General features: G+C 35.7%; 1 protein-coding gene across 1 annotated transcript in view; it reads right to left on the bottom strand.

Annotated features, from left to right (window-relative positions):
• The window catches only part of IQUB (IQ motif and ubiquitin domain containing), a 101,249-nt gene that overhangs the window by 57,723 nt on the left and 18,805 nt on the right, over window positions 1-24,721 (bottom strand). Inside the window, exons 4-7 of the mRNA XM_052001377.1 lie at window positions 20,857-20,991; window positions 8,809-8,973; window positions 8,525-8,697; window positions 8,054-8,209 (exon numbers count right to left, since the gene is read on the bottom strand). Coding sequence (XP_051857337.1) covers window positions 8,054-8,209; window positions 8,525-8,697; window positions 8,809-8,973; window positions 20,857-20,991 — 629 coding nt within the window. The remainder of the gene's footprint in view (window positions 1-8,053; window positions 8,210-8,524; window positions 8,698-8,808; window positions 8,974-20,856; window positions 20,992-24,721) is intronic.

The raw sequence follows: 24,721 nt of genomic DNA, 5'->3' as shown, positions 1-24,721 counted from the left end.
TAGAAGCCAGAGTGCCTGGACTCAAGTTCCAGGAAAGTTTTGGCCTTGAAACTGGGCCTGCAGTCTATAGAAACTAAGCTAAACTATGAAGCTAATCCCCTTCCCCTTTCTAGAGACTGAGGTAATAAGAGATAAGAAGGATTATGACTCCCACATGTTACAAAAGAAAAGTACATTCATATCTTTCTGATTATATCTTTTGAAATAAATATTGCTATGTAAAAATTAAAAATGAAGTTTTCTTTAATTTTTCCTAGGGAAAAAAGCTAGAGTTTAAGAGCCATAATTAGAAGTGATGAAGTGGCTAGTTCCCTCCTTTTCTCTATAACCATTTTCTTACTTTCATTCTCCAGTCACCAATTGAAACATTAGACTCAACCTTGACTTCTATTATTCCTCTCCTTTTGTAAATGAGGAAACAGATGAAGTCTAAAGGTCGATTTTCCCAAGATCACATAACTAGTAAGTGGGAGAACTGATTTAAATCAGGTCTTTCAGTAATTTTTCCATGAAACTGAGGATAAATGAAAAGAATAAGTAATTCAGTTCAGTCCACAATCATTTAGTAAGTATATATACCAGACCCTGTGCTAAACACTGTACATAGAAAGAAAGAAGGGGGGAAAAAATCCCATCTCTCAAGAAGCTCACAGTCTAATGCATGGTTATGTCACCATGAGAAGCTGGTTATGTTTCTTGGGCTGGAAAAAACACCTACAAAAATGAGACAATGTAGGAAGAATCTTAGACTAATGCCAACAGATAGAGATCCTACCAAAAACCAGAAGTCCCTGGAGATATTATAGGATGGGGGTAGCATCTCCTTAACTAAAATATTGGGATGGGGGGATATGGAAGGTGATGTTATACCAAATTTACTCCATTTATAAAGGAAACGCAACCATTTTAATGGCCATTTCATGAGGGCATATTATATGGTCCCATATCAATGGATCTCTTCTGCTTCTAGGTCATGAATTATTTTTTCCATTTGATTTTATTATAATTTTTGAGCATCAATTATTTTACATTTTATTCTTAACTTTGGAATAAGAATACTCAAAAATACAAATGAGAATTTTAAAGTAACTATATATGAAATGCAAATAGTGCAATTTAGAGGCTTTTAATATGCATGTTAACTTGTATAGAAATTTGTGAAAAAGAAGTAGAGAATAGCTAGGAATGATCTGACTTACATCCTAGATTTGTATAGAGAAAATTTCAAAGGAAAAATAGGTAAGAACTCATAGACTAAAATTCTATAGGGGAAGTCAGTTCAGGAACATTGGGAAACTATCAAGAATAAAATTCAAAAAAGATAAAGGGGAAGAAATGAAGTGAGGAGAAAAAATGGAAGTTGTCTGAAAACATCTAAACACAGGCATAGATAATTCCCCAACTACAAATTACAGAAGGAACAAGAGCAGGTTAACAAGGGATGAATAGAATACAGAACAATGACATGGTCGGGAAAGGACAGTATCAAAATGCTCAAACTCAGAATGAACAAAGGCTGGTCAAAACAGATAAAGACAGTAAACAGCCTATGTGGTCTGTTTTATTTTGATAGTTATGGTGAGGAAATGGGAAGGATCAAAGAAATTGCCCTATCTCCCTGAAGGTGACAAAAGAGATAAAGTGTGACTGCCTAATCTTACTTTGTTTACACTTTCCCTTCCAAGAAGAACAACTTCAGACTGAAAAGAGAAAAGAAAATTAGTGGATTCAGCTGCTAACCAATATACTGGAAATCAGGCAGAGACTAAGACATTCAAGTCACATGTGCAAAGATGAATCATACCACCTATTTACTCAAAGAATTAAACATTAGATGAAAGTGACTGCAAAACTATTATCAGTTATATTTGAAAGACTAAGACTGGAGAGAATGCTGGACTTTTGCTCCCTCCTCCCCCCAAAAGATAAATGTTCTAATTTTTTTTTAAACCAGGAAAACAACAAAGTCAGCTAACTTAAGTTAATGAGATGGGTTCCAATTTCTAGGGGGAAAAAATAAGAATGAATGATTAAGTTAGAAGTGATTAGTGTTCACCTAGAAATGGTTATCAAGTATAAGTCACAAAAGACTAACCTTTTTTGACAAAGTTATTAAACTGATAAGTAAAGTAAATGTCTATGTAAATTGCTGAAATTTTAGCAACTCACTTGATAAATATGTCATGGTATTCTAGTGGGAAAAAGTAAAATTCTAACTGGTTGATTAAATATCAACTGATTAGAACTCTTCCTCAACTTATAAATGGTCCAAGATATTAACAGGCAATTTTCAAAAGAGAAATCCAAGTTATCAAAATATGAAGAATATCAATCTAAATCACCAGCAATTAAAGAAATACTTATTAACACAACTCTGAGATACCACCTCACACCCATGAGACTGACAACATTGACAAAAAACAGAAAATAAAGCTTAGAGGGTCTACAGGAAAACAGATTCATTGTAAACTGGTTCAGCTATTCTGGAAAGTAATTTGAAATTATAAACAAAAACTGGAAATACCCTTTGACCCAATATTACTATTACTAGGTCTATACCCCAAAAAGCTCAAAGGCAATGAAAAATCATCTATGTACACAAAAATTTTTGTAGTACCACTTTTCAGGGCAGTAATAAATTGGAAATTGATGAGAATGTTCATTGGAGAATGGCTAAATTAATTATTAAAAAATAAAGGTGATAGGATACTATTGTACTATAAGACCAAAAATAAAACAAAACAAAAAAAACAAAACAAAAAAAAAAAAAACTTGTATGAACTGATGCAAAGTGAGCAGAACCAGTAGAACAATTTATACAATAAAGGCAATGTTATAGATATGCAATTTTGAAAGACTTTGGAGGAGGAGAGTTATGGAACCAAGCAGGTAAAATAAAGGCAGGGAATCACCTGAGCTCTCCCAAATTTCCTTCCAAACAACATTAATGTCTCAAAATGTATTTCTAGAGCAGTAGAACCAACAAAAGGATGGGATGAAAAATTACCTAGCCTAAGACAAGATCAACAGGAAAGGTCTGTTTCAGTGGGGTGAGAATAAAGTACATCCCAGTGCAGACTACACCTTGACAAGGCAACTTCCAGAGCTTTCAATCCCCAAATGGTAAAGGGGTCAGAAAATTGATCAGGAGATGAGAGGATACCCTTTCAGTACCACTGAATGTGCTTGTTACAATACCTACTCATGGTTCAGGGACACCATCCCAGGGTGAAGTGAGGCATTAGCACACCAGAGCTTGAGGTCCCAGGGCAGCAATAACCCTGGTTACAGTTCCAACGTGGAACAAAGTGTCTGTGGTCCCTCACAGACAAGAGCACAAGTCAGGAGAGCAATGACTGTACCACTCCTTAGATCATAGCATCCTGGAAGAACCAAAAACTTACAGAAATTGATCTAAAAACAGTAGGATGAAAAACCTGAAACTTCAAACAGTGCACTCTCTACCCTGGGAACACAATCCAACTTTAACATAAAGTTAAAAGTCAAAAAGATGAAAAATAAACAACAATAACATCAACAAAAAAGAACCAGATCATAGAGAGCTACTGTTTGGATAAGGAAGATCAAATACAAACTCAGAAGAGGATAATAATATCAAAATAACTACATGCAAAGCCTCAAAGTAAAAAATTAATTGGTCTCAGGCTCTAAAAAGGATTTTAAAATCAATTAAGAGGGGTAAAGGGAAAATTGGGAAAAGAAATAAGAGTGATACAAGAAAATCATGAAAAAAAAGTAAACAGCTTGGTAAAGGAGGCATAAAAATTACTGATGAAAATAATGCCTTAAGAAACAGACTAGGCCAAATGATAAAAGAGACACAAAAATCCACTGAAGAGAAGAATTCTTTAAAATTCAGGATTGGCCAAAAGGAAAAGGAGATAGAAAAATTCACTGAAGAAAAGAACTCCTTAAAAAGTAGAATTGACCAAAAGAAAAGGAGGCCCAAAAACTCAATGAAGAAAATAATTCTTTACAAATTAGAATTGGGCAAGGGAAAAATAATAACTACAGGAGACATCCAATAAATAAATGGATATAAAGAATGAGAAATAGAAGAATATATGCAATATCTCACTGAAGGGAAACTGATCTGAAAAACAGATTAAAAAGTTAAGAATTATTGGACTACCTGACAGTCATGATATAAAAAAAAAAAAAAAAAAAGAAAAAAAAAAGAGCTTAGAAATCCTATTTCAACAGGCTATCAAGGAAAACTACCTTAATGGCCTAGAACCAGAGGGAAAAAATAGAAATTGAAAGAATACTGATCATCTATTGAAAAAGAAATTCTAATAAAAAATAACTGTAGACAACATAAAATATTTAAGAGTCTATCTGCCAAGACAAGTCCAAGAACTACATGAACACAATTATAAAACCATTTTTGCACAGATAGATCTAAACAATTAGAAAAATATTAATTGCTCATGGGCAAGCTAAGCCAGTAAAATAAAAATGATAATTCTACCTAACTTTAGTTATTCATTACCATACCAACTAATCAAAAATTACTCTATAGCACTAGGAATAAAATAACAAAATTCATTTGGAAGAACAAAAAAGGCAAGAATATCAAGGGAATCAATTTTTTAAAAATGTGAAGGAAGACAGCTTAGCTATAATAGCAGATCTTGAATTGTATTGCAAAGCAATAATTATCAAAAAACAATCTGTATTGACTAATAAATAAGAGTGGTGGATCAGTGGAATAGATTAGGTATATAAGACACAGTAGTAAATGACTATAGTAATCTACTTTTTGATAAACCCAAAGATTCCAACTTCTTAGGTAAGAACTCACTATTTGAGAAAACTGGTGGTAAAACTAAAAAACAGTATGGCAGAAACTAGGCACAGACCAACATCTCACACTTATCAAGATAAGATTGAAATGGGTATGTTGTTCTGTGTTTTTCTGTCACAACATGACTAATATAGAAATGTTTTATATGACTGCATATGTATAACCTATATCAAGTTGCTTGCTTTCTCAATGAGGGGAGGGAAAAAAGGAGAGAATTTGGAACTTGAATTTTTTTTTACACATAATTAGAAAAAAATTTCAAAAATTAAAAAAAAAAAAACTTGGGAGCTCTATGAACTTGATGACCAACCATGCCAAAGGACTAACAATGAAATATGCTATCCACCTCCAGATAAAGAGCTGATGACTGTAGACTACTGATTAATGAATATTTCTTTCTTTTTTTGGAAAAGGAAGGACATAGTTAATATGGAAATTTGTTTTGCTTGACTGTGTATTTGCAAGGATTTTTTGCTCTTGCCTTTTCAGTGAGTGAGAGAAGGATAGGTGGGAGGGAGAGAACATGAAGCAGAAAAAAAAATGGAATTAAAAAAAAATGATTAGTTATACAAACTCAAGTAGAAGTCATTAATGGTGGAATAAAGTTTACAATGGAATGGCCGAGGGATCTGTGCATGACTATGTGCTACAACTTTTCCACCAATGATTTAGACAAAGGCTTAGATAGAATGCTTAGCAAATCTGCAAATTATATAAAGCTGGGAGGGATTGCTAACCCACTAGATAACAGAGTCAGAATCCAAAAAGATCTTTACAAAAGAGATCATTGCACTATATCTAATAAGATAGAATTTAATATGAATAAGCATAAATATACTTGGGATCAAAAAAATCATCTTCACAAGTACAAGATGAGAGAGACTTGGTTATATAGCAATTCCTCTGAAAAGTTTCTAAGGCTTTTGATGGACTATGAGCTCATTCTAAATCAATATTATGCAATGGGAACCTTAAGCTTGAACTGAGTTAAAGGAGGAAGAACTTCCAACAGATGATGATAGCATATCTATGTAATGTTCTGGTTGGTTTTCCGGAGGTCTTTGGTCCAGCCTTCGTTTCAGTAGAGTAATCACCAGGAGAAGAGCCAAGGATAAAGTCCAAATTCTTTATTGTGTACTTCATAGTCTTGTCTCTTGCCTGGGACCTGAGCTAGCTTTCTGGAGGCCCTTCATATGGGCCTTGGTCTCAGTGGAGAAATGAAGGAGGACAGGCCAGACACCACAAATGTAGGAGATGGAATAAATGTCTCTGGCTGAGTTTGTCCCAGTTTATATACTCTATTATAATTACATCATTGTAGGTGTGAATCTTGTAGAATAGGTGTCAATCTTGTAGAACTATTTTAAGTACTAAATACATGTACTGAACTAGAGAACTATTAATTACCTTGTCTTATCAATTCCACTGATTTAACACCTTGTTGTAAGAATTTCTCCAGAACTCTGGCTCATGACATCTCTATATTAGGTCTTTCAAATAGTACACTGTGGAACTTATGGTATATTCATTTTATTAACAATGATTTAATTGTTGGATACTAGTGTCATTTCCAGTTTTTTGCTATTCCTAATAATGCTATTATGAATATTTTGTATAAATATTTCCCTTATTATTATTAACGTCTTTAGAGTAATAGTGGTGAAAATCACTGGAGAAAGAATTGTTAGAATCCTAGTGTTAACTCAATGAATTGATAGAAACAGTACTTATGTGCTTGGGTTTACACCTTTGGAGTTCACACCTTTGGGAGAATTCCCACATTAGAGCTCACACATTTAAAAGAGTTTACACATTGACTCACACATTGGAATTCACAAATTGGGAGATATCCAAAGTTACATCTCCTATAATCCCACTCTTGGAGAAGGAGTCAACCTTTGAGTTTACACCTCTAAAAGAGCATAAAAAGGAGCTGAGTCAGGGGAATCAGTCAGTTAAGGAAATTGAGAAGCTAATCTGCAGTCAGGCAGAACCAAGATTCAGAGAGAGCTGGAGGCTGAAGCTAGCAACAAGAGCTCTTAGAACCAAAGAAAGCTAACTGGGCTATTTTGGAAGAGACAATAAAAATTGGATTTTAACTCCTGGCTGTATTTGAGGTGATTATTACTTGGAACTGAAACTAAAGCTGCCTCCAGAAAACCTTCCCAAGAAACCTGCTTCCCAGAGAACCATCATATTCTAGAAAAAGAAGAGAACACCACAAAATTTTGTATTTCTTATAATGATATAATGCTTTTCAAAAAGACCACACTAATGTACTGTTCCTTTTCTAGAACAGGGGAACATGCTAAAGTCACACCAAGAATGGCACTCAGGGTAGGGGAAAGGAAAGGACAGATTCATAAATAAAAGTGATTTTTTTAAAAGCTATCAAAAATTTACAAATAAAGAACTTGCTGTCTTCCACTTGGGGATGAAAACAGCTTCATTTGTAGCCAAGACTGTATAATAAGCCAGGTTTCTCTTTGGCTGAGGACTGCTGCTTTCCTAAAAAAGCCTCTGCTTAATTAAAACTGCCGTGAAGCACTCCTCCTTTTCTATATGAGGAAGACAGTAATATAAGCCAAAGATTTGAACTAAATCCAGATGCTGAACACAGTGAAATTCTACCACCACTGACCAATATGGCTTGCCTGGAAGCACCCAGCACAATCTCTGCAACTAATCCTGCAGTTAGTCCAGCAGCCTTCAGCAGATCAGCCTCCAGAGCAACTCAGTCAAGACGATTTGTCCAGCAGAGAAGTACCTGGGGGAGACTACATTTCTGCTGAAGATAAGCAGGCAACAGACTCAATAAGAGCATTCCTGGGAAAGAAGCAACAGCCCCTAAAGGAATGTGTCCTGGCCCCACTCGCTCCCTCCATGTTTGTGCTCCAGCCATACTTGTCCAATCTTCCCACTATATCTAAATCTGTATATTCTAGATTTATGGAAAAATATTTTAGTATTCCTTTCCTTACAAACCTTTCCATTATATGGCTTGTCTTTGAACTAACTGTTTCCTCCAGCTGGTTAAACACATCAGTCAGGGCTTATGAGCCACAAAATGATTTTTGTGAAGGCAGACCCCAAAAGAACTAGGGACCTCATACAGTCAGCTCTGAAGGGTCTACCCTGTGAGATCCCCTAAGGTACTACATAGGAAATAGTAAGAATATATTCTAGCATTTTCAGCACCCAGCCATATTAACATAAAGATCTTACCGCTGCCAATCTTTTTGCATGATATTCATCTGCTGTAATATAGTGCTCTGGAGTTAAGAGTTTATCAGTCATATTAGACACATAAACACCAATTTTGGTCATCTGGGTAGATGTTCTATTTGTAGTTGCTACAAGCTTTTTCTTCTCAACGACCGTCTAGAATAAAAACGTGTGCTTTGTTAAAAATAAATTAGAAGGTTGAAACCCTAAGGTATTCTATTTACTAAAGATTTTTCAACTGTTAAAATTATTGTCATGTATATATTAATATATTAATTAACATATTAGGCTTATTAAACATATTAGACTAAGCAAAGTTTTGTTTCATACTACTTTCTTTCAATTCATTTTTATGTTTGTTTTTAATTATTATGGTTTTCATTCATAGTTATTTCTATCAACTGAACTCTCTGATAATCATGTAGCAATATATTTGGTTCTATAAATAACTTAGAAAATCACAAATCTTACCTGAGTCGATCTAGTAAAGAAGCTTACTTTTGGAGACAGCTTTTTGGGTGCTGTTTGTGTCCCTGCATTATGATATTCTATCCCTGTTATTTTATGTCTGAATCCACCCAGGAATGGTTTGTGGAAATCAGTTTTTTCAATCTCAACAACGATATCTTGGTACATCATAGCACCTATACAAGTAAACACCAACAGTGGATAAACAATTCACAATGATGAGTTTAAATATGGCTTTTTTTTAAAGGACTACAAAACACATATTAAAAGAAAATCAAATGAATTACCAGATTGCACCCTCACAGTTATGATATTATTTAGACCTTCCATTTTTTGATATATTCGTTTGACTGGATAAAGTGCTGAATCTGAGGAAAATAAATCCAATCTTGCAGTTTCATCTGGCATAACTTCAAGATGCATTAAGGTTTCAATATCTTTTACAATTCTCCCTTAAAACAAAACAAATTACAAGTGTGAAGAAGAATATAAATGTATACAGATTTTGTATAGGAAATGCTTCCAGATGACTGTGGAATTATATTGTACTATTTAAAAATCAAACACAATGCAGTCAGTCCCTTTTTCTTACATTTCTGTAAACTGTGTCATAAAATTGATGATGGCAAAGTAGTCTATACAAGGATACCCCGCATGAATTTGTTTTGAACAGTATTTCATAATACTTCTTATCATATTATCATAAAACATCTGTATTAAGTCACTGCTATTCTAATATCCTTCCACACTTCGGCTGTCTGTCCTATCTTCCTTTAGAAAACCCCTTCCTCTTCCAATTTTTGAAAAGCAAAGATTCTAGACAATCAGTATGTCATATAATCAAAGATAAAACAATAGAAACAAATGATTGCTTCAAACAAAATCATGCTCCATGTCCAAAAATGTCTATAATTTTGCATTGATTAGTAAATGTATCTGATTTGGTATAAAAGGCTACATTAGTACATTTATCAAAAAACAACTACTTCTCCACTTTCTAAACTTAAGTATTTCATGGAGGTATAAATCACCTGGCTCTGTCTCAGGCTTAACCAACCCACACACATCTCATAACTGCAGGTATTTTCTCTGGCTGTCCCCCATGCCTGTAATTTTATCCCTCCTCAACTCTACCTCCAGACTTCTATGGTTTTTTTTCAAGCCTCAGCTAATGTATCACTCCCACAAGAAAGTCTCCCCCAGTTCTCCTCAATCTCAGGGCCTTCCATCTGAGATAATCTACAGTATATCCTATATATCTTCTTTGCATATATTTATTTACATATTGTGTCCCCCTTGACATTAAGAGCTTCTTGATAGCAGAGTTTATTTTTTAACCTTCCTTTGTTTCCCACCCTTAGTACTGTTCATGGCACATAATAAAATACCTAAATTCTTTCTGACTTTATCTTTGACCCACAAACCCAACAATAAGAATTCTAGAAAGAAGCATGACTACCCAAAGCTCTCTAAAATTGCTTTAGAAAGAAAAACATTCACCAAAATGACAAAAAGTTCTGACAAAATGAAAAAAAAAAATACATATTGAAAGCCACAGTTAGGGTAATACCTAAAATGTGACAGCCTGGATCAAAAAGCATCCAGATCTGACCTAAGAAGATCAAGACTATAATTTCTCTCATTTTAGTCACCATACTTCTCAATCCCACATTGAATTAGCTTGTTTTGGCTACATAACTGCTTCATCGTGCACCTGTAGAATTGATTCTTTGAACCCAAATTTAGGATTTTACATTCAGCCCTGCCAAATTTTATCTTATAAAATATAATTATTTTTATAAAAACAAAACTAGTGCAGCTAAAATTAAAAGAGAATGAGTTAATAAGGAAAAATGTTTACAAGTTTCTCTAATAAGGTCTTATTACCAAGATATATAAGAAACTAATCCAAATTTATAAGAGTAAGAGCCATTTTTAAACTGACAAATAAATGGCCAAAATGATGAAGTCCTGGGAAGCTAGGTGGGCTTTGGTAGAGAAAGCCTGAAGCATTCATAGGATTATACATCCTGGGACTAGCAGAAATGGCACTGATGGGAATCATCTCAGACTTAAGTAGGCCTTTTGTTCAAGTGGACTTTCAGTTCCACCTCAGGCCTAAGTCTCCAGAAAGCCTGCCTTTACTTATTCAATCAGAAAGCCAATTTATGATTCAAATTCCTGAGGTTAATATTTTCCCTATAAGAGATCTGCTCCTGGTCTATATAATCTTTGCTAAATCCCTTTTAGGGTTCGCCTTAAATGGTGTCCTGCCTCATAGTGTCTTTCTTCTCACCCCTCATCCTCAGGACTCATGGTGTCTTTATCCTTGTTACAGCTAACTTTTTTAGGATGCTAAATCCCTTTTAGGATTAGCTGGCCAATCAATGGTGTAATCTCCTTCCCTTGCTTCACTCCCTTTGGGTTAATCTGCTAACCTCTTCTATGGATTTAGTCTGCCAGTCAATGGCCTACTCCCATTTCATGGTGTATTCCCTTTAATGGCATCTTCCTTCTGGTTAATTCTGAGTTCCACTAGGGAACTTATCTTTCCCTTTGTTAATTGTTAAAACCCCTTTCCTTGCTAATTCACATAATAAATAGCACTCTTTTGTAATCTGTGATGGATGTCTTGTTGTGGCCCTCCATGTCCCAAACTGAATCTTTAGCATGCTATTTTTAGTGTGCTATTTATAAAATTATTGCTTTCCTGAAACTATTTCTATTTACCACTTCTGGTGCCTATTTTACCTCTTCATAGACAGTATCAAACCCATATAAGCCATAGGACAAAGGAAATGCAAAAACCCAATATAATTTTTTTCTTTTTTTTTGTCCTATTCTTCAACTAAGGTGGGGTATAATCAAAAACCTAGCTTTGTCTCATGGTATAGTTGTAATCAAAAAGCACATTGAGTCACTTTTCTGATGGGCCTAAAGTAGGACACCCAGAAAAAGGCCACATCCTTTTCTGAGGTCCATTGTGTGTACCTGCATATCCCCAGGACCCTGGGTAGGGGGACAAGCTGCTCCAGCGCAGGACTTTTCTGGGGGTGTGTTTAAGCTCCACAGCATTTCAAAGGGGAGCCACTGTAACCTGCGACCTCGAGGATCTAAATCTGGCTTTCTGTTGCTGTTGTCTGCCTGCCAGGCCTCTCGGAGTCTCTCTGTGGACAGTCTACTTGCTGTTTGTGCTTCAAGCTAACCAGCATTTTCTTAAAAAGTTAAGCCTTTGGGACTCCAGGCTACCAGCTGGAAAAGGATGACACACCCTCCTGAATTCCACTCTCCCCCAAGGCCCAGCCAATACTTGATACTTTCAAACCTGGATTCTTCTAGAGTAGGTGCTGGTACCCCAACATCTGGGAACGCTGGGCATTTCTGGCACCTCTGATATAAGGTCCGCTAATGTGAGGCTCCCTCAGAAGCCCCAATCCTCCCTCATCCTCCCCTGCCCCTACCGCCCAGAAGCCCTGTTGTCAGCCTCAAATCCCCACCCTGATTCTGGAGACCAATGTCCAAAATCCCAGAACTCTATAATCCTGGATTTTCCATTATTTTCTCCCCATGGTCCTCAATTTTTTGGAGCTCAAATTTACAGCCCCTGTGATGTGGTGCAGCTCCTGGGGAGATGTAGCAATAGCCCTTATGACCACCTGGCCTTCGGAGGAATCTAGTTATAAATAATATATTTCTATCTGACCAGAATGCCGGAGCCCACAAATATTGCTGGCTGTCAGGTAACAGACCATTGTTCAGTAATAATGGGGTTTCCAAGATTAATGAGCAACAATAATGAGGTACTTAAAGTTGAACAAAATTGGATATATAACACAAAACCTAATGACCTTTCAGCTCTAAAAACACACCTCTGGAAGGTTTCCCCAGCAGCATCCCACAGAGAACTATGGGCACCACATCTGTGCACAAATCAGAACCAAACCACTCCCCAACTGGAGTCATACAATTATACATAATATCATACAATTAGCAAATCAGTGAAGTACCTGGTCTAACTTTTCCCTACAAATTTACTTTCTTGTTCCCAGTTCTTTGCTAACTTCTTTTGGGATTTAGCTCACTTTAACTGGTATTACAATTATAATAAACTTTGCTCCTTGACTTAGATATGAACCTGCAAATTCCCCTGAGACACCTCATGATGGCGATCTGGAATCCCAGCATTGTTGGAGTTCCCATTGAACCCCAACATTTAATGGCCCATATAGGGAGAGTCTGGTTTCCCCTGGTTTTACCCCTTCACTGTCACCATCATTGGTAAGCCCCCCTTTTTTTTCCCCCTCGGCCCTATAGCTGAGATACCCCAAGCAGCTTGTCAGGTCATGAGTGAGGTTCACACTCAACACGCTTCCTCTGACTAGGAACATCTGGTCTGGGGTAATACTTGCTTCTTTTCACCCTCCCTGGGAGGGCAGAGGAGACAAGGTGAGAAATTTTATTTAGAAGAGAAATTTTATGGCTAAAATTTTAAAAACAGGTCCTTGGAGAGACCCAAGCCACTGCCATTTTGCTCCTGGGTGCCATGTGGAAAAACTATGAGCCTGTGTCTCTCAGCTTCCAACAATGAAGAAGAATGCTGCCTTCCTCCTGATAAAGAGATAATGGATTAAGGGTGCAGAATAAAACACATATGTTGGGACAAAGTCAAAGTGGCAGTGCATTTTTATAATGTGCTTTTGTTATAAAGGTTTTGCTTTTCTCTTCCCTCCCACTCTCCACTCATTACCTTCTCCCAGTAAGAGCTGGGAAAGAAAATAAATTCTTGTTAAATGAAGTTTTTTTAATAAATAAAAACAAAAAAGTATATTTAATAAATACATAAATAAATGCAAATAAACAGCAGTGAAATACAAGTTATTTGGAACAGAAGGCACAAGTAGCTAAGAGTATCAGGAAAGACTTCATGTAGAAGATGCTACTTGAGCTGAATATTGAAGGAAAAAATCACTGAAAAAAGAAAATGAGAGATTATATTAAGTGCAAGCAAAGATGGAGAACATTTTAGGCCTAGAAGATGGCCAGGGTAAAGATAGGATAGCAGGCCAGTCTGACTACATAGCAGAAGTAGGAAGGGATGAAAGAACAAAGGTTCTTGAGAGGCTGGGATTAGGGCACAAAGGGCTTCAAAAGCTAAAGAGAAGTTTTTATTTAATCTTAGAGGCAATAGGGAACCACTGAAGTTTTTTGAGTATGTGCTAAAAGAATATGACTTAGGTAGTTATGTGGGGAAGTAGGCCTGAAATGGAGAGAGATTTGAGGTAAAACTAATAAAAAGGATATTGTGACAGTCCATGCAAGAGACTAAAATCCTGAACTATGGCAGTGCAGGTAGAGAGAAGAACCCAGAAGCAAGGCAGAAATACTCAGATCTGGAGAATGACTAGCCACATGGGGTGAGGGAGAGTGAAGAGTGGCAGATAATACATAAATTACTGAACCTGGGAAATGGAAAGAATGGTTGCACCTCCCAGATAAATAGACATTTGGAAAGGGGGTGAATGACATAGCTCTGTTTCTGACATACTAGTTTTGGGATGTATGCAGGTACATCCAGGTTGAAATGTCTAATAGGTAAATTTGTAATGGAGGATGGAAATTCAGGGGAGAAACTGGAGCTGGAGAGATCTATCTGTGAGTCATCGGTGTAGATTTGGGAGAAGTGAAGTAAGGGGAGGGGAATGTCCAGGAGGAGCCATAGCGAAGGAGAAGGCTATAATAAGGAACCAGCAAAGAACAATGAGAAGAAGGTTTAATTAGCAAGGAAGAAGAGAACCAGGAAAGAATACTGTCAAAAAATCCACCTGGGACAGAATCTTGGTGGAGACTAAGTGGGCATCAGTTTCAAACAACACAACAACAACAAAAAATAATAATTCAAATAAAGAGAACAAATACAAGATTTTGCTGAAGCAAGAAATACAAATAAAAAATAGGTCCACTGTTACAGAGAGTGAGATATTCAATAACAAGAAGAAAGTAGAATTACTCAACTCCTATGCTGCTTCAGGCTTCTCTGTTGAGGATTGCTGATAAATTAGAAAACATAAAATAAGAATGGTTAAGAAAGTCAAACTAAAGATAAGTGGGAAAGATTTAAAGATTTGAATTGGCTACAGCCTGAAATAAGGCAAAAATGTGATATGTCTGTGAAAAAAAGTGAAAGCTTATCTTTATTAATAGAAACAGTATATTTTTAAAAAACAGTATATTTTAAAGAGTGACTAAAATATTATGCTTATGTCACTGGAGTATCTTAAGAAAATTCAAAATTATATATGAGGATTAGCTAGAGGAATTGGGTATTTTTGGCTAAAGAAAAGTCTTGGGGACAAGGAAAGGGCAGATATATGTGTGAGTTGTCTTCAGTTATTTTCAGGCTTGTCATAGGAAAAAGGTGGTGTTTTTTTTTTTTTTTTAATTTTGTCATTTTAGGATATTGAAGTTCAAATCAACAGAAATAACAATTTCCTAAACTTTGGAGTTTTTAGAAAATAGAATGGCCTGCCTTGTGAGAAGTGAACTCGCTGTAACTGGAATTATTAGCTAAAAATAACCTTTTAAAATTATACTTAACTTCCTTCAATAGCCTCAGATCATTCTGAACTTTGGCATTTATTGACTATTTTTATAAGACCCCTTATACCCATCTTCTGTTAGTTGATTTCATTTTCATCTTCTATGCAGCTCTTTCTTACTAAATTGTTGAGTTCATCTAAATTGAACTCCTTAGATAATTCTCATTTTATTCCCATGGGAACTGTTTCCCTATTTACAAAATTTTATTCTTGAGGATTTCCCAACTTTTTCAAGCTGATTTCCCATGAGAATTTTACCAACTTTTCTTCTGAACTCTCTGAAATATAACTTTTCAAATCTAGGGAGCATGTGAGGCTATATCTGGCTTTCCTATCACCACAAATTATAACATAAAAAGATATCCATTCTCCCCAACAATTCCCATCATTTCCATTCTACCAGCTCATTCCTCCTTGTTGGCAGAATCAGACTCAGGATAAAATTTTTCCTTGATGCTTCTTCCATTCTTTGAAGGATGAAATTATCATTAAGGCAACTCAAGAAATTATTGGTTGCTCTGTATTTGGCAGAGAGAAAGCTTCGGCAGATGTCTGGACAAGAGAAATATCCTATCACTAAATTCTTCTTCTTCTGTGCCAAACTCATAATCAGTTTCCCAAACTCCTCTATCTCCTTTTCCTGGGCAGGTAACTTGCAATATTAGTCTCAGGATAAAGTCACTCCTATATCTCCTTCTACTGACCTTCACCCAACTGTTCCTGCTTCTAATTCCTGAATTTCCTTACATAAGCTTATCTTGGTAATATACAATTCTATCCTACTCCCAGCTTACACATTTTGCCTTGAATAAGGCATTTTCATTTAGAAGAATCAAATTCCAGTCATCACTTTTATCCCATCAGGTTTCAATGATACCTATGAGGGAAATACACAAGCAAGATACTCTCTTCCTATTCCTTTTTTTTTTTTTTTAACCTTGATTAGATTTGGAAAACATATACAAAATCACACTTACTAGCCTGTAAGGTGTACCATCCCTGGCCAAGAATCCATAATATCTACATTTTAAGTCATGGTCTACTAGTCCAAATCTCATTCTCAGGTACCACCTTCCTAATCTCTGCTCACTTTCCAAGTCAACTTTTCTCTTCTACATATCTTGCCTTCAATGAGTAACAGTGAAGACATATCTTGCCTTCAATAAGTAACAGTGAAGAAAATACAGCTTGTGCCCATAGCCAAATTCTTCAATTTCTGGTCCAAAGCTTCATAAACTTTTTAGATTCCTTGGAGTAGTATCATGGATCACCATAAGGTAGATTGTAGACATCCTGCTAAACCTTAGGGGATTTTCTTTTTTATAAAGTAGGCCCCAGAAAGTCAAGCAAGGTTTGTTTCTACTAGTGTTCTTTGGTTGATAAATAGTTGCTTCAGTTCTCCTCTGTAAGGACTCACCAACTGCCAATAAAATTTGCTTTTTTTTTTTTTTTACCTTGACTTAAGTATCTTGACTCTAATAACTCAGGAGGAGAGAATGAGGCTGACAACTTTGCACAACACTGCTTCACTTACAAGCACAAGTCAGGACCTCACTCTCATGATGATGTTGGATTTCTTTAAGAATGAAGGATGGCCAACAGTTCCTCCTTTTTCACATGCACAAACCTCCCTTTCTTTGTGAAGAAGAAAAAACAAACTTTTTTAACCTACTAATTCTAAGAGCCTCGAGTAATGGCCTAGATCAGGGAGGATCATAGGGGGACTTCCAAGGCATAAGCATGAGCAATAAGATAGAAGATTGGCTCTTTTTTTCTTTTTCTGACCTACATGACCTCTCAAAGTTCTCTAAAGGAGAAATTATACACTAAAGATAAAGTAATTCTAGCTAACTCCATTGTCTAGAATACCCAGAATCCAAAAGAAAGTTTTAAAAAAAACTAACAGAAAAATCCATGAAATGATGCTAACTGATCCTTAGCTCACCCAGCAGCCAATTTAAACTGTACAATCAGCCTAGTATGGGAGTGAACGTTAACAGTCCAGGAACCTGACAGAGACATACCACAAAATACGCCCCCAGCCCCAGGTCCCCTTCTCTCTCTTCCCAATGCTATAGACACTCCAACTCCAAGGGACAGAAAGAAGTTTGCTCGAGCTGAAACAGTCAGCCAGTGTAGCCATCGCCTTTCAGGAATCAAAGCTTCCAGGGACCACAACCCTACAGTGCCTGTGTGGCAGACCTCTGAATGCCAGCTCCAGTCCAGAAAAGTAAGAACAAAACAGGAAACAAGGGCAGAACCCTATATGTGAAGGGGCTGTGGAGTACTCCATTAAGCCTGAGGGAAAGAACATAACATGCAGTTGAGACCAGTTCTGATACCTCAAAAGTCATTTGGGGCAGAGATTTGGGCTTATGAACAGGAAACTGCCCAGTAAGAAGAGGCTGAAATGCTTTAACATCCAAGGAAACCACTATCAGAGGGGAGAAAGATAGAAAATGAATAGATCTCAGGAACAAGAAACATCAAAGACTTTGAACATAAGCAGATAAATCAAGAGGGAAAACATTAACAGCAAAAGAAAATATGGTCTCCAGATCCAATAAATGAGTTCATGAATGAATAACTTAAAACAAAATAAAATGATCCGACACTTCCTGCAAGAGTACTCCTGAAATATGAGAACATAGAACCATAACATAGATTCTTGAATGGTCCAAAAGAGAAATGGGAATTATAAGGGCAGATTTTACAGCGCACAGCAAAAATAAAAAATAGAATAGAAAAACTTAAATCTGTAATGGCAAGTCTCACTAAACAAATAAAAAACTTGAATGACATAATACAAGAAATACTATAATACTGGTCTTAAAGATAGGATAAGTAGAAACAATCCAGATCTTCTAGAAGAACATGAAAAAAACAAACAAAAAAATAAAAAACTTGAATAACATAATGAAAGAAATACTATAATAGAACTGCTCAAAACTTCTGAACAAAGAAAATGAAAGACCAATTGAAAGAATTCATACATCCCTTCCAAAAAAAAATCCAAAGTGGCAAACTGCAAGATATATAAAGGTTAAATTTAATAATTCAATTCAGAAACAACTTCTACAAGCAATCAGGAGAAAGACCTTCAAATACAAAGAAAGAAAAATTCAAATAACACAGCTACTAGAAAACATAAGAGGGTATGAAATAATATGTTCCAAAGAGTAATGATGCAGCCCAGAATGATCTATCCTTCAAATCAAATTTTTAAAAAGGACAGAAACCCAATTTTTTCATAAAATCAACACCACAAATTACCTAGGGAAAAAATCCATGTTTGATAAAATCTGCTGGGAAAATTAGAAAGTTATCTGGGGAAAATTGGTCTTAAACCAACAGCTTGTAGCATATTCCATATTACATTTTAAATTAATATGCAACTTTAAAATTAAAGATCATGATGTAAAAAATTACAAGAGAAACAGACCATAATTATGCCTAAGAAATATAGTCTTAGCCCAAAAAGAGATAGATGTAACTAACAAAGATGAAATAGATAACTTTTGATTACTTGAAACTGAAAAGCTTCTATACAGAAAAAATTAATGTACCAAGGAAAAGAAGAGTGGTCAAATGGGAAATAATCTTTGTAACAATTTTTTCTGATAAGGGTTGAGTAATCAAGATAGATTAACTACATATATATAAATAATAGCCATTCTCCATTAGATATGGGGTCAAAAGACATGAAGTTCTCAAAAGAATTGCAAAGTATTCACAATCATAGGAAAGTAGGTACCAAAAAACTAATGAGAGAAATGACAAATTAAAACAATCCTGAGTTTTTACCTCACATCCTAAAAACCATCAAAGACCACCAAAAAATGGCAATAGTCAATGTTAGAGGAATTATAAAATGACAGGCACACCAATACAATGGTGTTTGTGTAGCATTTTGGAAAGTAAAGTGGAATCGTGCAAATAAAGTGATTAATATGTCCATACCCTTTTAAAATCAAAGACTTCATTAATGGGTTTATAACCCAAGAAAACCATCAACAAGAAGTCCCCTGTTACTCCAAAATATTTACAGCAACACTTTTTTGTGGGAGCTAAAAATTGGAAACAAAGTAGATGTCTATCAATTGGGGAATGGCTAAACAAATTATGATACAAAAATGTAATGGAACATTACTATGTGTATGATAAATATAAAGAAGTGTAGAATGATCTATACAAATTGGTGTAGAATGAAGCAAGCAGAGACAAGAAAACAATAGACATGATAACTACAATATAAATAGTAAAATGGAAAAACTACCTACCAAAAATCAAAAGAAAATGTAATAAAATTGTAAAGATCAAGGGGGACTCAAGTGATAGAAATGAGAGGACACATCAAACCCACTCATTTGTGAGGTGGGAAATCCACCAACAATATATACAGAACATGTTTTCAGATTTTCATATTTTTTAAATAAATTGTGCTGGGGTTTTTCCTCTCTAAAAAATATTATTTTATGGGAAGATTTTTCTAGTAAGAGTTAGGGAGGAGATAATTGGGATAATTAAGATGATGTAATAAACAAAAGATATTAGTAACCTCCTGAAAAATCTGACTAATCTAGAGGCAGCAGGCTGGCACAGTCAGATTACTGTAAGGTTTGGAATTAGACTGGAACTGCAATATTTCCTGAGATACTTCATAATCATGTGACAACCAGTAAGCCATTTAACTGCTCTATGTCTCAGTTTTTTTATCTATAAAACAAAGACATTGGATTTAATAGTTTCTCAGATCCCTTGAGCTCTAAATCTACAATTCCACAATTAATCTCTCTCCCTTTCTATCAAACTGCTAAAACACGTGGTGTATGCTTGGTGCTCTCTCTTTGTATACATTCTTTCTTTCCACAATCTGTCTCCCAGTTTCATCAATCTAATGAAATTTCTTTCAAAAGACTGCCAAAGAGCACCTTATCATATATGAAAATTCTTTCTTAGTCTAACCTAGCTTATATTTCTGCAGCATTTAATACTGTTGGCCATGCACTCTATCTCTAACATCTCTCTTCTTCTGGCAACTCTTTCCTGGATTTTGTCTCCTCCTCAATTACTTTATACCTATATACTCGAGTATAAGCCGACCCGAATATAAGCCGAGGCCCCTAATTTTAACCCAAAAATCTGGGAAAACTTATTATATCAGTAGGTTTAGGTAGCGCATCGGTGCCCGCAGAGGAGGAGAGCCGGTACCGGTTTACGTATGTAGAGCGGTTGCCAGCATTAGTATACAGTCTGGTTATCGACTGTGATACTACAGGAACAGCCACATCACCGTAGCAACGGCCGGTCCTGTAGTAATCACAGTCGGCACTCGCGCTGTATACTACACAGCAGGGGAGCATTCAAAGGGATATTCTGCCCAAAAATTGGGCAGAAAAACTCGGCTTATACTCGAGTATATACGGTAAATGGTATTATAAAAGATATGGAACCTACAGTTCTTACTAGAAAAAGCTTGGAATAAAGAAGTGTGTCAAGTTTCAGATCCAATCTCACAAATATCTAACTTCAATTGGTGTTTCCTCAATCCTTCAGGCAAAATCTAGGCAGACCTAATGCTGTGAAAATGACACTGATATTGGCAAAGGTTAATAAGTACATTAATAATCTAAAATATATCATTCTATTACTAAATAACTTTAAAACTAATTCTAAAGCTAACAAAATCTAATTTTTTAAACACATCAAATCTAGATAACATTAGTTCTCAGAACTTACCATTATGCATGAATTGTAGATTTTCAAGTGGTATTTTTAAGAGCTGTGAAAAGTGTTCCTTGAGTTGTCTTAACACCAGGCCAAGTTTAAAATTAACTGTAAATATCTGGTCCGCAGGAATAAGCATAACTTTTACTGCAGGAAGAAGAAAAAAAGTTTATTTATCCTTTCATACTAGAGACTAGCACACTTCAGTTCATTTCAAAAATGGCACATATGGAATAATTATATGCTGATTGTTTTTTTATCCCTTCTTCCACTTATGAGAACTATTACCAGTTCTCACTGACTATTGAGAACTGACTTAAATTATCCATTCATTCCCCGAAACCATGTTTGTGAAAATGTTTACCATTCTTTCCCATCCAAATACCTCAAAAACAAAAGATATAAGAACTGTCACAGTGTCTACTTAGTCAACTCCTGATTTGTATGATTTATTCCGTTATAGGAAATAGTTCTATAAATGAAGCATTTGGAAGATTTAATACTGAACTTAGTTATAAAAGCAGAGGGAAGAGGAAGTAACACTACATCTGAAAAGGAAAGGCTAATAATCTACACTCATAGGTAATGCATTAAATCTAGGCATTCATTCTCCCAATAGAAAAAGGAGTGGAGACATGAATTCAACACCAGCCTCAAACATTTACTAGCTGTGTGAACCTGGGCAAGTCATTTAATCTCTTATTTGTTTCAATTTTTCACCTATAAAATAGGGATAATAGCAGCACCTACCTCCCTGTAACTCTTAGTTAACAGCTAAGTGCCTTAACATTTGGCTTCATTTTATTACCCTGGTAAAAAGAGATATCTAGTCTCTGTCTTTGAATTTATAGTTCAATGCTTACCCTCAGCCATTTTACCTAGGTTCATTACTCGATGACTTTTCTCCACTAACCACAAAGACATCGGAACTCTTTACCTACTGTTCAGTACTTGAGAAGGCATAATTGGCACAGCCCTAGCAGAGCTTGGCCAACCTGGAACTCTAATCAGCGATGATCAAATCTACAATGTAATTGTCACAGCCCATGACTTTGTAAAAATTTTCTTCATAGTAATGCCTATTATGATTGGAGGCTTTGGTAACTGACTAATACCACTAATAATTGGAGCCCCGATATAGCATTCCCCCGAATGAACAACATGAGTTTCTGACTGCTCCCATCATCATTCCTTCTCCTTCTGGCATCTTCAACAGTTGAAGCAGGCGCTGGAACAGGATGGACAGTCTACCAACCTCTAGCAAGCAATCTCGCCCATGCAGGACCATCCGTACATCTAGCTATTTTCTCACTTTATCTAGCAGGGATCTCCTCCATCCTAGGAGCTATTAACTTTATTACGACAATTATCAACATGAAGCCTCCTGCAATATCTCGATACCAGACACCATTATTCGTCTGATCTGTAATAATTACAGCAGTACTACTTCTCCTATCTCTGCCAGTTTTAGCAGCCGGTATTACAATACTTTCAACAGAACGCAACCTAAACACAACATTCTTTGACCCAGCTGAAGGAGGAGACCCAATCCTATACCAACATCTATTCTGATTCTTTGGGCACCCAGAAGTATATATCCTAATTCTACCAGGCTTCGGAATGATTTCTCACATTGTTACATACTATCATTGTTACATACAGAACAGAATGACACAAAATTTGTAGAGTGCTTAGCCCCAGTGCCGGGCACATAGTGGATACTATTTAATGTTAGCTATTATTTTAAATTTATTATTATTATTATTACATGATACTATTTTTAAATGATTCAAAATATTCCTTAAAATAAAATTTGGGGAATGAAGGAGGTAGTGTCTTAGCTTATAATAGTTTGTTTAAACATATTTTTGCTAAAATAGAGATGAGTCAGTGATACTGAAAAACTTAGAATCTATTTGCATTTTTGTGATATTTCCAGGAAGAAATGATTTGAAACTTGTGGTTATCCTTTCCACACCTTTCCACAATTTTTTGAAGCTTTTCATTTATTTGATGGCTGCTTAAGCTTTGGAGACTGTGAATATGGATACAAAAGTGTCCTTAGGCTTAACTGAATTATTTTGAAATATCAAGAAATTATTCTGGTGGAGCCACATTGGTAAAGGTCAGGCAGCAACCCAGTGGAACTCTCTCAAAATTACCCTCCATACAACTTTAAAATAACTCCTTCAATTAAATTTTGGACTGACAAAGTCAATAACAGGTCAGAGTGATACATTTTTTCCAGCTTAGAACAAGTGAGGAACTCAGAAAGAAAGGTTTTGAAGTCTGAGCTAGTACAGCCCAGAGCACAGTGTCTCAGAGGCACACTGATTGGTAACTTTACTGCCTATAAACAATTAGGTGGGGCAGCTAGGTGGCACAGTAGATAGAGCACCAGCCCTGAAGTCAAGAGGACCTGACTTCAAATTTGACCTTAGACACTTAATACTTCCTAGCTGTGTGACCCTGGGCAAGTCACTTAACCCCAATTGCCTCAGGGGAAAAAAAAAAAAAAAACAATTAGGCACTACAGTTGTAGATCAGAGAGAAGGTCTCATGGCTAGTCATAGGTAGCAGGGGCCCTGGTGCCAGTCCAAAAAGAGAGGGCAACACTAGAGTTTGAGAGTGGTCACATTCTAGGGCCAAGAAAAGCACTGGCACTTGTTGCTTCAGGGAAGCAGGAACCCTTCCTGGGGAAAGATCGGAGTACAAACCAGAAGAAACAGTGACCACAAGGATCACCGGATCTTACAGTGGAAAGATTAAAAACTTTCATAGCTCAGCAGCACACAAAAGCCTGCCCTCTAGGTAAGAAGAGCCCAACTTTAACATAAAGTTAAAAGTAAATAAATAGGCTGGAAAACTGAACATACAACAACAAAAAAACTGAACTATAAAGCCACTATGGTGGCCAGAAAGACTGCAATCTAAATAGTTACAATCAAAGCTTCCAAAAAAAAAAAAAAAAAAAAAGATTAATTGTAGTCAAGTTCAATAAGCCTTCTTGGAATTATTCAAGAAATATGAGAAATAGAGATAAAATGAAAAAAGAAATGAAGGTAAATGCAAGAAAATTGTAGAAAAAGCATTAAAGGTTTGGCAAAATGCAGCACAAAAAATACTGAAGAAAATAACATCCTAACAAGAGAATTGGTCTAATGATAAAAGAGTAACAAAAATTCACTAAGAAAAAAATTCCTTAAAAAGCAAAAGTGGAAAAAGAAGTACAAAAGTTCACTGAAGAAAATAATACCTTTAAATTTAGAATTAAGCAAATGGAAGATAACTCTATAAGACATCAAGAAACAAGAAACAAAGTCAAAAGAATGAAAAAATAGAAGAATACATGAAATACTTCATAGGAAAAACAGATGGCCTGGAAAATAGATCAAGGAGGGGAATTTAAGATGTGTTGGACTACCTGACAGCCATGATGTTAAAAAAAAAAAAAAAAAAAAGAGGGTCTAAACATCCTATTTCAAAAAATTATGAAGGAAAAAACTTCCCAATATCTTAGATCCAGATGATAAAATGAAAATTGAAAGGATTCACTAATTATCTCCTGAAAAAGATTCCAAAATGAAACTGCCCAGGAATATAAAAGGCAAATTGCAGAGCTCCCAAATCAAGGAGAAAATACTGCAAGCAGCCAAAAAGAAACAATTCAAATATCAGAGGTTATAGTCAAGAACACATAAAATTTAATAACTTCCACTTAAAGTGAAGGGATTGGAATATGATATTCTTGAAGGTGAAGGAATTATGATTACAATCAATTACTTATCCTACAAAATTGACAATAATCTTTCAGAGGTACAAATAGATATTTAATGAAATGGAGACTTTTCAAATATTCTTGAAGAAAAGACCAGAG

Source organism: Antechinus flavipes, chromosome 5 (genome assembly GCF_016432865.1).
Source record: "Antechinus flavipes isolate AdamAnt ecotype Samford, QLD, Australia chromosome 5, AdamAnt_v2, whole genome shotgun sequence".
In the NCBI taxonomy this organism is placed as follows: Eukaryota; Metazoa; Chordata; class Mammalia; order Dasyuromorphia; family Dasyuridae; genus Antechinus; species Antechinus flavipes.
Note: the sequence above shows the minus strand (reverse complement) of the source record. Positions and strands in the feature narration are given on the sequence as shown.